The sequence below is a fragment of the Pyxicephalus adspersus genome, chromosome 2, assembly GCF_032062135.1.
Source record: "Pyxicephalus adspersus chromosome 2, UCB_Pads_2.0, whole genome shotgun sequence".
NCBI classification, from domain to species: domain Eukaryota; kingdom Metazoa; phylum Chordata; class Amphibia; order Anura; family Pyxicephalidae; genus Pyxicephalus; species Pyxicephalus adspersus.
Window position 1 is genome coordinate 60,439,907 of NC_092859.1, and position 15,644 is coordinate 60,455,550.

Genomic DNA, 15,644 nt, shown 5'->3' on the forward strand with positions numbered 1-15,644 from the left:
GGGAAATGGAAATGTTTTGTAGTTACTGTCAAGCCAAGAAGTTTAAATTTGAGTTTTCTGGTATTTGCTGCAAAAAAAGGAAAGTCAAACTCTGCCAACTGGAAACACTACCACAAGAACTTTGAAATTACACATCAGCAAATACCTCAAATAGTCAAAACATTTTCTTAATAACATCAGAAAATACAACTCATGTTCCAAATGACATCATTCGGCGCCACATCGGTTATTCAACAGCCTGGATTTCCATCCACATTACCGGTGCAAGGTCAAATTTACCATAAAGTGGGATTGTTACTTCCGCTGCCAGATCAACCACCAAAATTTCTACAACTATATTATGTAAGTATGTCTTTTGAAAAGGTCAACTAAATATTTATTATTATTAAAAATGCAGATAGACTGTCATGGGTTCTACGGTATTACTTTCACAATTGGTCAGGATTGACTCTGCTTTGGTTTTGTGCCTTTTTTAATAGGAGTTGTAACTGACTGTAACATCCACAAGAAGTGTATGGGTTAATACTTTTAAAGTTCATGTCTAGGCAACAGAGGAAAAGATCACATATGCAGTACATCTCCTTGCACATTTCCTTATGTTCTTTTTCTTTTTTTAAAGACCCTTCAAGTAATAAAATACCCTTTGATCTGACAAAAAATGCACTCGGAACCTAATTTACTGCTGTTAATTTTGGGATTTTTGTGGGCCCTGTCCTGGGTTTTATGTACCCCTTTACTCATTCCCCAGGGTGGGGTGGTGGAGATCTGGGAGTCACCTTAATAAAGGGGGCTTCCAGATTCCAAAGACCTGCTACCAATTTTTTTTTAAAGCCCCCATTGTTTTCAATAAAAGCTTTCATAAAAAGCCTAAAAACGCTTGTAAAAGCCTCCATTGAGTTCAGTGGGAGCGTTTTCAACCATTTTCCTATGTTTTAATTTTTTAAACGTTGCAATCAATGTTTAAGATAAAGCTCAAAAACGTGCCGGAAAGAAAACATCCTGGTGTAGATTAGTCAATTGGAATGCATGGGGACTTCAAACATTGATTTTAAAAGCCTCAGGTTAAACGCTGGGGAAACAGTCCATGTGGACTAAGCCTTAGGGTATTGTAGGACTTGCTTTTTCCTTTGTCTGTTTTTTTTTTCTTGGGTGGGTTGTTTGATCTATGTTGCTACATTTCATACTTTGCTTACCATTTAACACAATAGCTGCTTTTGTTTTTTAAACTTTGACTGTTTCAATGTCCATTTTGCAATTAAGAAGTCCATGTTAAGGCTTTGTTATTGTGTTTGTGGCCATATTGCTTAATTGGAAAATTATGTCTTAATTACTACCTTTAAATGTTTGTCTTGCATACATATTTTCCAGTCGAGTTTTCCACCCTTAATAGGTACAAATTGCATATTGGTTTGGTAAGTATTTTTAATGCAATATTTCTTGGGCCATTTGTGAACTATTTTGGCTTTATATGGAAATGTGGGTTTACATGTGTTTATTATTATTTTTTTTTTTGTCATGTAAATTTTGTGGTATCTGTGTGGTTCTTATTTTCCATCCAATCCATATTTTAATGTGACCTTTTTTTAGCAAATGTGTTTTTTTTTGCGCATAGTTGTGCGCCAAACCTCAGGAGCCTGATGCGCATTGTTGTGCGTCAAAGCAGACCCGCTATGTGCATGTGAACTGTATTCTATCAGTTGAAAAACGCACCAGCCACTTTTGCAAAGAAGGATCTTCATTCAGGTAACTTTTTTTTAGGTGTATATTGTTTGTTTCATGTGCACTCATATATGTACATACATGCATATATGTATGTATTCATTTATATGTGTATACATATACATAGAAAAGAGAAGTTATAGGAAGAAATAGGCAAAGAGGTTTTTTTTTGGCATATTGCTTAACATGCTTCAAATTGAAAAGAGTGCCAATTTCTTCCTATGATTTCTGATGTCATGTGGTCTGCTCCGAACACCATTTATGGAGGATATTGCTTCTGGTTTAAAGGAGGCTTCCACCTTTATGTGCTTCCACTACCAAGCTGAGGTGAGTAAGTAAATATATAGTGGGTCAAGGTCTAAAATGCCATTTAAACCTGCATACACACCCTGAAAGGCTGGAAAACAAGAAAATATTTTTGGCACAAAGTGAATTTGTTTCTGGAAGATTGATATACTAGTACTATTTGTTTTGTGTAAACACCTAAATAATGCGTAAAATCCAGTATTTAACCACCTGGGCGTTACATACCTATAGACAAAACCACATAAATATATTTTGTATTATTTTGTATTGGATTGGATACAGGACTTTGTATTGAATCCAATACAAAATGTTTGAATTTCCCGCTATGACCCCCATCGACGGGCACATGCATGGACATCATCAGAAATCGCAGAGGGACGCGTGCGCCAACGCCGGGTATTCTAATTCTTTCCAAACTTCTGTACTTCCATGCAAAAAGTGTTACATTTTTTGCATGGAAATTTATTTTGGATTGTAGGCTATAATTCACCAAATTACTCAATAATTACTTTAAATTCACCGAATTACCGCTTAACTCACCGAAATATGTCCAAAATTTTATAAATTTAATATTAAAAAAATTTTTTATAAAACAAAAAAAAAAATCTTTAAAAAAAAAATTAGTGTATAATGTAATGTAATTGTACAGTAGCTTATATAATATATATATATATATAATAGAATTATATATATTATATAAAGATTTCTTTGTATTGGACTCAATACAGCTTTTTTGTATTGAGTTCAATACAAAGTTATTTGAATTTCCTGCCCCGCCTCCCACCCGCAGCGACGTCACCGGGAAACCCTGGAGATCTTCACTGCACTCGCTGGGAGAAGAAGGAAGAGGACAGACGTGTCCGGAGGAGCTGCGGGGACCGGGTAAGTATTTTTTTTTAGAGATTGACGCTTAAATGAATTTTGACATACACACACACACAAGTGAAATCACTAAATGTTTCTTAATACATTTATTATAACATATTTGGCAACAATCCTTTTTGCTAGAATGAAATTTGAATCAGATCCAAAATGCTTGGCCATATTTTTTTTACAGTCATAGTATTTTCTGATGACATATTATAAAGTGCCAATTAGTATGTATACAGCTTGATATCAATTAGTTTTCAGTGTTGCAACCAAACAATAAAGTATCAAAACAACATGTGCAACAAATGTTACAATAAATGAAGCAATTTTGTGAATAAGTATAATGTAAATAAAAAAAAAAAAGCACTTCCCCAAAAAGATGAAGCATTAAAGATTCAAACTGGCGTGTAATGGACTGTAAATGTGCACAGAACGGGGAGCAGGTGTGCGCTAATTAATTGCTGTGACCTCACCATTGACAGAGCTTAACAGATCCTTCTTAAAACCCACAGCTGAAAACGAATCGTCTTGGCGTATTCTCGACCCCATTTTTCATTTATCAAAGCAGGAATCTGGCTGGCAAGTGTTCTAGCACTCGGCTCCAGCTTGCGCCCAGTACGCCTCGTATATTAGCGCATATTTACGCGCAGCAAGCCTACGCGAGCTTGCTTGATAAATCATGGCCAATGTACCTATGTATGTGCAGTCAGTCTTCATGCGCTTAAAAACTAACATAGAATAATGCCATGTCTAGTAAAAGATCAGGCAAACAAGAATATGTCTTTTATTTTGTTTGAAGAAAATGGCTACTGAATGAGTTTGCTGGCATATTTGCCATCATTCTCAGTATACTTTTACCCCCCCCTCCATCCTTGTTTGCAGGGAATAAATAATGTCTGTATAGGTAAAAGCTGAATTTATTCAACCATATACCAGTAAAAACCCTAAAGTAGTTGTATGTATGCATGGGTAGGAAAAAACAGTTGTTGAACCAAAATCTAAGCTGTAGCTTTTCATGTTAAAGAATGAAGAAATATCTGCCATAAAATGCTGCCTGATTGGTTTTAACTTGGGTTCAGTGTCAGCATTAGAATACTTTTTTGGCAGAGGAGCCATACTGGTCACATTAAAGTTTGACGGGACTCCCTCAGCTTTATAGCAACAGACTGGTTGTAAAAAATAGCTTATTTTGGAGTAGGTCAGTGTTCCTAAAAGTAAAAAAAAAAAAAAAAAAAAAAAAAAAGCTGTCATAGGTCAATGGCCCAGGATCTGTCTGTAAGAATTAATACAGTGTTGGGAATAAAACATGAGGCTATGTTGAAAGTAAAATTTGTTTATACAAAGCAGAGTATTTTTTACACTTTGTAATTGAAAGTAGAGTTTTCTCTTTATATAGGCCACAACAAACACCAAAAAATCATGTGGTTCCCCTTGTGAGTCTTAGACAAAATTTTATGGAGGGAGTGTGGTCACCACCCAGGAAACATGCTGCTTGCCATTCATGTGCTTACCATTATGCCTGGTCGTTAGCTGAATAATATAGCCTACATTTTGAAGGCCTACATATGAGATTTGGTTCACCAAGGTAAACTTAAACTTACAGATTTAGTTTATTTTACGCTGAATCTAAAAATGACAATTATAAAGCACTGGAGAAAAGTGTAACCAGTAGAATGTATCTCCTGTACATGTTATTTTCCCAAGCATTAAATGATGACTTTGCCAAGCAGTCCCAAAATATGTTTGTTTACCATTGTAACCAGTATGCTTGATACAAAACATTTGTGGGATTGCTGCTGCCAAACTATTGGAAGAGAAGAGCACTAACATCTGTTTCCTGTGTTTTAGAAATGTTTCTGGTTGTTTTGATTCTGTAGCATTAACCTAATATGTAATTATTGCTGTTAATATTGCAGCATTTTTGCAATAAAAAAATTGAAGTGAAGGTGCATTTCCTGAATGCAGCTTTTGAACATGCTTTTTCTCCTTCATGGTTTCTGAATCTCAAACAAGAAACAAGTAAGGATAAAATGAAATACTGTATGATCTTTCTCTAGCTTTTATATGATGCATGTTACTTGCCAGAGACTTAGAAATAATAAACCAGACAAGTGACATTTGCAGAAGAAGGCCAACAATAACAGCAACTGTATTCTATTACAGGTATATTATTTATATAACAACTTCAGCACTGCCTTGCTTTTAGTCATTTGTTTCATTAAATCAAAGTATGCATAGTGATTTGTTCAGTAACCCCTTATTTATTAGTGTGTTTTTTCTCTACAGTTAGCAAGGGCAACTGTGCGGGACCCGAAAACTGGAGTTCTTACCACTGCCAATTATAGAGTTTCTAAAAGGTAGGATTATATGCACATGATTCTATGAAAATATGTATAATTTACCTGTTTTGCCTGTGTAGACATTGTTACAGGGGGCAAACCACAATTGGAAAACCTTGGGTTGAAAAATGAAATGGTATTTCACTTGATAGATATTTACATACTGCTGTTGCGGAACTTGCTTCAAAGTGCAACAGACTATTCTAGATAAACCTAGCTTATGTAAAGGGGTATTATTTGTACCCCTCACTTCTTTACTACCCAGCCCCCCCTCCAACACACACAAATACATTTGATTTATATTAAATGTCACTGTGGGAATTTGGTAAATAGTATTTGTTTTTACTTTTGTTCAGTGCCTGGTTGGAAGAATATGATGACCCAGTTATTGCGCAAGTAAATAAGCGCATGCAAGCAATTACAGGGCTGACAGCTGACACTGCTGAACTGTTGCAGGTAAAACAGATAAGTACATTTTATTATTCAGTGTTTAATATATTTATCAATTGTTATTGATAAAGTTTTTAAAATGCTTGTACATTTCAGCTGTTTTTATGAAATGTAAATTGAAAAGAAAAGACATGGCGGCAATCTATTCACAGTAATCCACATTCTTGTGCATCTTGTACTGTTGATTACATCTCAAACTATTACTATCAGGTTCTCTCTTTGTACTAAATATAATCTATGCCATATGATGTGTATTATTTTCAACTTTCACCACTCCTGTATTTCCTTAAGGTAGTTATTTAGGCCTATACAAAATCCAAAACCTTGTCTAAAATCTTACAATAGGTTTTAAGTTAGATTTATGTTAACCAGACCAGAAAGTGAAGAGGAATCTCCACATTGGGAAAACATTGTTAATGTTACATTTGGAACAGTTGACATAATTTTGATAGAGTATCCAGAACTGAGAAATATTTCAGCTGGTTACATTTTACATTTTTATGTTGTACGTAAATTTCCTTGCAGGTTGCAAACTATGGCATGGGAGGCCAATATGAACCACATTTTGATTTCTCAAGGGTAAGTGTATTAAAGGATGTGTATGCTGCATGTTATTTTTAACAGTATCAATCTTTCTCAGGGTTGCTTTGTTGGTGCTGCATGTGTTAGGCTGGTTTAGGAATTATTTGTCTTTGTAAAATCTCCTTTCTGAGAAAAAGCTTTCCGGAGAGAAATATTATGAATATTTGCATGCTTTTAATATCTGTCTGACATGTTAACCTGTATGCACTAGTTACAACTGATACAATGGGTAAAGAAAGGAATCACCCCCTTCAAAAGATTCTCATTTTGTTGCTTTGCAGACAAAAATGAACACAAACAAACATCATGTATGTATGTTTTTTATGTAAAATATGTATGTACTTAAGGTAATTTATAAAACCCAAGTGAGATATAATAGCAAAAGTTTGGAAAAAATAAAAACCTAAAATTGCTCACTTAAATAGCTAAAGCATTGCCCCCCACCCCCATGTGAACACTTTATGAAACCACCTTTTGCTTTAATTACAACATTTTGTCTGTTGGGATATATCTCTGCTGGCTTGAAACCACACATCTAAAATGTACAATACAAAACTGTTTAAGCACAGCCATATTAGATGGTAACTGGAACACCCACTCAAAAGTATGCTACCACCTCTATGCTTTACAGTGTATATGGTGTTTTTGTATAGTCAACTGTATTGGTTCCCCACCAGATACTATTTGCCTATGGCTTCATTTGGCCATAATAATCAAGTTTCTCAAACAAGACTTAATGTTCCATTCCTTAAGAAGTCTTTTCCTATGGATTTATGAAGCCTTTAAATTTGTTTTGATTTAGAAAAAAAAATGGTTACACTTGATCATTAAAGCCAATTACGTAGCTTGGTGTGCAATGGGGAAGGTAACTGAGTTTACAAGATTTTAATAGATGGGGGCAATTCTTTATTTATCTAAGTAATTGTGTTTTTTACTTTTTTCCTGAATTATAGCTATTATATCTTTTATCACTTAAATGTTATGAGCTGTAAGGAGTGGAAAATGTATTTTTTGCATCTGCCACAAAGCAGCAAAATGCAAACATTTTGAACGAAATTATTTTTTTCAATACCCACTGTATCTAATTCTGTCATGTTAATGACTGGTCATCCTAATTTTTTGGTGACTTATTGTGAAGGCTACCAGTGTTCATTAAGTTACCAGCATTCTAATCTGTGGGTACCAAAATAGTTCTTCATAACATAGAGTGCATGCTGTTAGAAGGGTTTGATAAAGGGTATGTAGGTTTTTGTCCACATCATCACCTTAATCTTGACACAACTACAGTTTTCTAAGACATTAGGTCTGAATGTACATAGACAAAATTCTGAAGGTTTAGTACAAACACATGTATGTTGTGGCATACATGTGTGTGTGAAAAGGCATAGGCTTACTCACTTACGCAGGTACACCCATAGTTGATCTGCTTGCAGGACTGTTCTGGGTACAGATCTAAACATTCTAAATATAATGCCATGTTGGCGAATCCCTGACTGTAACTTTAAAGAAAAAAAGATTAAAAGCATAAACCCTTAATCAAAAATGTGCATCTTCAGAATAAATATAAATTTAACTGGAAAAAAATTGGTAGCCTTTTAATCACTAGTATGATGGCTAGCTTATATCTCTTTAATTAATCACCAGTACGAAGTCTTGTTCAGATTTGTTCATCAGCTTTACTGATGAAAGTGTATCCCCTCCAGCCTTGGGGAGCTTTAATAAATCAGGCCCCTTTAGTCCCTCCCTACCAAAATATTCTCTGTTACACTTTTTCCAAAAAATCTAAACCGCTTTTTATTTATTTTAGTTCAGCTCTTTTTTGTATATTTTATGAATTTATTGAGACTGGGTCTACATGGACGTTTTTTTAAAAACGCATGTAAACATTTCTGTTGCGTTTATATGCGTTTTTATGCATTTTTTTTAGCGTTTTAAAGCTTGCCTTTAAAATGCTGGAAAACACCTATGCTGCATTTTACCGCGTTTTTAACTAATTTGCATATTAAATGCTCAAACCCGCAGGAAATCAGTGGAAGCGTTTTCCCGCGTTTTACAGTGTTAACCCAGTGTTTAAATTTTTAAAAGTTGCAAGCAATGTTTAAAATAAATGTCATAAACGTGCCTCAAGGAATTGTCCTGGTCTAGATTAACCCATTGTAATGCATAGGGATTTCAAACAAGGGCTTTAAAAGCCTCAGGGTAAATGCTGGGGAAACAGTTTGTGTAGACTAAGCCTTACAAAGGCTTCACACCAAAATGAATTTCCTTTTTTGCTATTTTGTTTTCATGATTAGAAGTAGAAATTATACCAAATAAAAATGATGACTTATTGACCAAGTAAATGCAGTCCCTTAAAGTAACAGTAATGAAAAACTTTATATTTAAGGAATGTGAAAAACGTGTATTAAAAATGTTTGTATATGATTTTCATGTTTATATTTATAGTGTTGCTGAGTTTAAAATATATTGCAAGCTGTGCAAAACGAATATAACTAGTGGTGTTGATATCTCGATAACAAAAAATTGAAAATATTCTCATCTGCACTTCAAAGGGAATCTGTATCAGGACTTAATTCTAAAGCGTTGATATAGTCCATTTTTTTTGAGATTACTCTTCTTGCGCTGCCATTATGTCTTTGTGTCAAAATTGTAGACTATTTGCTCATTAACCCCCCTAGCGATAATCCCTAGTGTGACAAGGTCTTTTTCCATGCAAAAAGAGGTAATCCTGAGTCTCACTGGAGGTTGCTAAAAAGATTAAAAAGAAACACTTACCTTGTTCTGTGTTCTTGCCCTGGCGTCCTGCTGCTCCCCGCAGGTTTTCGGGACACGTCTTCTCCCTCCGATCTCCAGCCGGCTAATGCAGAGACATCCTTCGGGGTTTCCCAGTAACGTCGGTGCGGGTGGGAGGAGCGGCGGGAAATTTAAATAATTTTGTCCAATACAAAGAAATCTTGATATAGTATATATATAATTATATTATATATATATATAATATACATGCTACTGTACAGTTATATTACATGTATCACTATTTTTTATTTATTCTTTTAACAGATTATAGTGTTTTTTTATTTAAAGTTTATTATCAAATTTATTAAATATTGGACATATGGACATATTTTGATGAGTTATGCCTTAAAATTAAAGGCCTACAATTTAAAATAAATTTCCATGCAAAAAAATGTAACGCTTTTTGCATAGAAATACAGTCAGAATTATAACGCTAGGGGGGTTAATGATGGTGGTGGGTAAAGCAAGGTGCAATTTTGCTTTGTGCATAAAACTGTCTGGCTTTCTTCCTGTTAATTTTTTTTTTCAAAAAGGCCTATTTGTAATAGGAAAGTAAAAATATTTATATGCAAGTTTCCTTCCAAAGTTTTGTACGTTTCCTATATTTATTCTTTGCGTTTTCATGAAGGTCATTTACATATTTTGTGCACCAAAGTGACCAGATCTGCTTACGTAAACTTTCCTTTTTGTGCCACTGTATATTTACGTCCAAGCCAATGATCATCAGCTTTACCTCAAATGGGCAGTACAGCTCCAAAGGCAGTTCCCGGATAAATTTGATTTTGAATAAAATTGTATTAGAATATTGTAAATTGTAAATAGAATATTTTTTAGTCTTTAACCTAGTCACATACTAGCCCAGTAGAACAAAAACATCCAGGTCTAATTTATGGCAGAAGTTTGAGCTAAACATATATTGCCAGCCTGAAACAACTGCTGCTTGTTGTACAGATGTTTTCCTGGTAAAGCAGCAGAAACTGATCTTTAGATCTCCTTGTGAGGGCTTACTGGTCTTGTATCTGCTTCCTGGTAGTTTTTGGACAACCAGTCTGTAGTCGGAAGACCTTCTTAATCTCAAGAAGAAATTCTTCTCTCTGCACAAGCATAGCTATCTTTTTAATTATACGTCATTTATCGGTTTGCAAAGGCCTTTGGAGATTATAAAGTGCAATAATCTTGTTTGTAACTATTAGGGGATATAATTAAAAAATACCTGCAGTTTAGCTTTAAATTTTGATCATTGGTTTACTTCAAAGTTGAGCATCTGCCAGCAATAATCACTGGCAAAATAAATATATATTTTTGGCTGCCCCTTATTATGCTATGTTTTTACTATAGTGCTGTGCTGCTTAAAGCTTCAACCAACACATGGAGCCAAAGGCTTTGCTTGCTTAAAACTGCCATGTATTTGTTTTTTGTTTTTTTGCATTTTAAGAGGTGTAATCTCACAAAGTTTATATACCTCCCCTGTCTGATTTTTTTTCCTTCCACATTTGCATCTAAAGCTAGACATTTATGCAAATTGCAATTGCATTTTGTGTTAGTAGTTTAATAAATAATTATGTTTTTTAATCAATATCAATATATATATATATATATATATATATATATATATATATATATATATATATCTCTGAATTTGGGTTGCAGTTAAAGTTATTATCTGTTGCAGCGTCCCTTTGACCACAATCTCAAAACGGAAGGAAATAGGCTTGCAACATATCTTAATTATGTAAGTACCTCGGTAAATGGTAATTCCTTCAGGTCTCCAGTTTATTCTTACATTTAATTTTGTAGAAAGAGGAACCTGATGTATTCAAGCGTTTAGGGACTGGAAATCGCGTGGCAACCTTTTTGAACTATGTAAGTATGGCATCTCTAGTAGAACAGAACTGTTGAACACGAAAAAACTGGAATGCGAAATATACAGAAAAACTGGAATGCGAAAGATCCATCACGGTTGCCATAATTCTAAACATAGATGGTAAAATGTGTAACTGGTGAATAAGGGAGGGGTTGTAATATGTAATATTATATAAGTAATATGTAGCTCAAGATTATAATCATGCATAGATAAAAGAATGTAAGCTGCTACATCAAAAACATCAGTAAAAATATTACCATGCACGGTTGTGCATACCATCATGCAAACATATAACTTTTTAACATATAGCTGATAACAGTATGATAATCTGTATACAGTTTGTATTTTGTTTAAGAAAGTTTCACATCACATCTAAAAATACTGATAAGGAGAAAAAAATGTGGGAATACCACTAGGGGGGTTAAGTAAACCCTCTTTTATATTATACATTTATTGCTAGAGTTCAGTAGTGACCAACATTCCATTCCCCTTGTGAAACAAGTTTACATTATGTATTTTTTAAATGCAAGTAGTGCATTTACCCAAATTTCACTTGCAATCTCCGTACAGTGTGCTGAAATATGTGAGTAAAAAGAACAAAGTGTCAAACTGTTCATGTGTTGACAAGCATGCTTAAAAGTGTGCAGAGAGATGAAGCGTGGCAGAGGCATGAGTTTAACACCATGCTCCCCTCCTATTGTGTAATACTTGCCGCACCTCCCTACCTTTTCGGTAGGGTCCTCTCCTCCTCCTGTGTCACTGTACCTATCTGTCATTTGCAACCCCTATTTAATGTACAGTGATGCGTAATATGTTAGTGAAATATAAATCCTGTTTAATAATAATGTTAAATATTGCTCCTGCATTTTTACTGTTCATTCACTGGCTCCTTCAGGTCCAGGATTACAGGAGCTCAATGGGTTGAATGATGATGATCATTAAACTGAAGACACTTGTTGCTTAAAAAAGTACTGCAGGGAAATTTTTGGGATTTAGGCTGAACATAACAGCAAAACCTGCTTTATTTGTAGGTTCTTAATATACATTATACCAAGATCGGGCATGCACAGGCAGGGGCTATTTCCTACATGGGAAAAAGAAAATTGCGATCTTGTTTATGCGCAGTAAGATAGTTAGACTTTTTCCCATTTACAGCAAACTACGCCACCTAATCTCGCACCTGTGTAGTGCGAGATCGGGTAACATAGCCAAAAGAAGACAGAAGAAGAGGGTGGCCCCTGCACTTCTTCTGCACTAGGGCAAAAGGAGAATTCCAACACAGCGCGGGACCTAATCCAGGAAATCTCCAGTGGTATTAAGGGATCTGCAGAAATAAAGGTGAGAGTTTTTTTTTAGTTTAGATTAGTTCCATTTTGATGCTTGTGTGCTGTTTTTGTGTTAATCCTAAGCAGTTATACCAAACTATAGTTTTTAGCTTATCACTCTGACAGTTGTGAATTAAACCATGTGTTTCAGAATTTTACACATTACAGGTATATGGGGTTTAAAGTAAACTTGGAATTTGCCCACTCTGGGACCTCGCGAAGGAGTAAGCAGCCAGTATTGTAAATGCTTTTATTTTGTTTGTATTAACTAAGAAACAATGCCAGATGTTACCAATGGCTAGCAGGATATTGTGACAGTACGAAGCCCATCATTGCCAAGGGGGGGTATAACTCTCCTGCATTCTTTCTTAAAGTCTATACCTTTATGTTGGATATCCAGCCATTAGCTGTTTGCCATTTCATGTATTTTTGGCCTGCCCTTTTTTAGATGAGTGATGTAGAAGCAGGAGGAGCCACAGTGTTTCCAGACTTTGGAGCAGCAATCTGGCCTAGGAAGGTAAAGTCTTTTTTTCCATGTCTAAAGCTGTGCTCTAACAATTTTTGTTGCTTTAAAGCATATTTATCTTAGGGGAAGTATCAATGCTGAGCTTCTTTTGAAAAACTATAATTGTGTCCAGGCAGTAATTCAAAGTACTTATGCAAGAAGATAAGCATGGTAGCTAAACAGCTAGCTTTTTCAGGAGAGCTCATCAATGACCGCCTCCATGTTTCTTTTGTTGTACATTTTTCTGTTTTATTATAATATGCAATTCATTTGAATGCCAGCGATAACTTGCTGAGTGATTTACACATTTCTAAAGATGCAAAAATGAATCTGGTCTCTAGAAGGCAGTAGATGTATATGCTAGTTGTGCTTATCATTAAAGTGTATGTAAACCCTAAGAATGTACTGTTTTATTTGCTCCCTTTTATTTTTTGTATAGACATTTGAATGTGTGTGTTTTTGTGTGCAAAAAAATACCTGTTATTCCTGCTAGGAATCTTGTGAAATAAAAATGTCCTGTGCACTTTGCCACCCTCCGTGTTATGGATAATGGGAAAGGGGGATATGTTATGTAGTCCTGAGACAATTTCTGTAATTGGAATATAATTCTGTTCCTTGCTGGATATTGTGTGTTAAGTGAATATTGTTCTAGGAATTTTATAAAACCATCAGCTGTTTTAGTGGTACAATTACCAAGCAACAAACTGTCAGTGGGCTAACACCTACCAGTGTTTTGTACTATGCTTTCAATTTAGTCTATTAATTATCCTTTAAAAGTCAAAAATAAAGTTACTTTTAGCTCACATTACACTTTCGTTGGAAAATACCACACATCTTTTTCTAGCTAGTTTTAGTTAAGCGCATATACTTCTTTTTGAAATCCACCAACTATTTGTATGGCTGGCTTCCTTTATTTTGACCTGATAATCATGTGAATAATACATTAATTTGTCTTCAGGTATCCACACTCACTCTTCCACCTCCATTCTACCTGTTAAGGGATCTATATTGCCAGTTTCATGCTTCCAAATTTAAACTACGAACACATCTTCCGATCTTCTTTTTTACATGCTGGGGGGGCATTTTGCAAAGCACAAAAAAAAAAATGTGCTTCCAGCTCAGTTTACAGGCAGCAACAGCAACACAGCATTTTTGACAAGATCAACAGGTTCTGTACCTGCTGAAAAATGTTCTTGGTCTAAAAACTAAACATGAATGCAGCAAACCACTTTAGAAATATATGTTGCAATGTATTACTTTGTTATAGGATTAGATATCCTTTAAATCCCATCCACACTGTTGCGTAAGGTGTATTAAGTGCATTTATGTGATGCACTGGCTTTTTTTTTTTTTTTTGCCAACTTGCCGGTTCACCAATTTTTCACCAGACTGCTTGTAACACATTGTTGTACTTTGTGGTGTGCTGCATAAAATTTATCATGACTAATTTGTAATTAAATAAATGACCATTCTTAATGCAACTCTCATTATTATGCAGCATAAGCCTTTACAGTGCTAAATCTACCACCATGATCTTATTTACTGATCTCTGATGTATAATTATTTTCCTTCAATAAATAATTGAAGTGATTACAATAAATTCAGGACTTTTCATACATGGACATTTGCTGTGTAGTATTAAAATTGTACTTTCCAGGTATGTGCTTCCAGTATATTGTTTTTGAACTAGTTTAGTCCTGTTTACTTTCGGTTTCCTGGTGGTAAGCATGTGAAAGAGCTAAAAGGATGCTAATTTTAATCAATTACATTACATTCCCCCCTATAGGTTAAATTGTGAAATAATTGTAATAGACATATTTTTTCTTTTGTTTATATTTTGGCTAATGTTATAGGGGACTGCAGTGTTCTGGTACAACCTTTTTAGAAGTGGAGAGGGAGATTACAGAACGCGACACGCAGCTTGTCCAGTATTAGTAGGAAGTAAATGGGGTATGTCTGTTTTACAGTTCATCACTTATTTATTGCATGTGTTGTTTTATAATTGGTGTACAAAAAATAGAAAAGAACCTGGATCATCAGTTTTTTACATGTGTTTTCTTTTACTGCACTACACCCTACAAGACTACCTCAATATATATTAATGACACTCCCTCTGCTGTGCTTCACTTATGTCCAGAACCTCCAGTTTCTTACTGATGAAAATACTGTTAACAGATGAGCTTGGGACCTTTTTTTTATTTTTTATTTTTTTTAAAAAAAGCTTTGGTATGGCCAAATATACTTTTTTCACACACGTGCCTGGAATATATTTATGAAATAAATAAGGGTTTGCCCTTTGCTAGTCTCAAAACCCCATAAAATGTTGAAAGGTGTATCAAGGGGAGTGCAAAACATAATTTTTGAGTTATTTGAAGGTGATGTGACATGATTTATCGGCTATTCACAAGAGAACACACTAAATAAAGCAAAATCACAGTATTCTGACATTATTGTCACTTCCCTTTCAGAATGGGGTTATTAGTACTCTAATTATTAGTACTTTAGTTTAAGCTCTGTTTGCTGTTGCACTGAAATTAATTTTGATACTTCAAGATGAAATGATTCAAAATTCAACCTGTGGAGATTTGCTTGGAAGGACCATGGTTCTGATGATCGCTAGTATCTCTCTCTCATATCTAAAAAGGCTAATCTCCAGGTAGATGGCGAGGTATAATGTTTATGTTTAACGTTGATGTGCAGACACTGCTTTGCCTTCCAAAAGATTTGTATGGCAATTATTGGGTAAAATTGATAGAAGTAGGTGTAGATATGTATGGGACTTGGGGAAAGGCAGAGGAACACCAAGTCTGAATATTTAGAAGACCAAGTCTCCTACCTTTCCATCTGTCAAGCCTATATTATATATGAGGGCATGCATGATATTAAGTAAA

General features: G+C 34.8%; 1 protein-coding gene across 6 annotated transcripts in view; it reads left to right on the forward strand.

Annotated features, from left to right (window-relative positions):
- The window catches only part of P4HA2 (prolyl 4-hydroxylase subunit alpha 2), an 88,406-nt gene that overhangs the window by 70,235 nt on the left and 2,527 nt on the right, over positions 1-15,644 (forward strand). For 5 of the 6 annotated variants that reach the window (XM_072400848.1, XM_072400847.1, XM_072400845.1 and 2 more), the window contains 6 exons: positions 5,182-5,252; positions 5,591-5,690; positions 6,210-6,263; positions 10,857-10,922; positions 12,697-12,765; positions 14,607-14,703. In XM_072400848.1, coding sequence (XP_072256949.1) covers positions 5,182-5,252; positions 5,591-5,690; positions 6,210-6,263; positions 10,857-10,922; positions 12,697-12,765; positions 14,607-14,703 — 457 coding nt within the window. Of the gene's footprint in view, positions 1-5,181; positions 5,253-5,590; positions 5,691-6,209; positions 6,264-10,731; positions 10,792-10,856; positions 10,923-12,696; positions 12,766-14,606; positions 14,704-15,644 lie in introns of all 6 variants that reach the window. The other variant, XM_072400850.1, reaches the window with a different exon arrangement.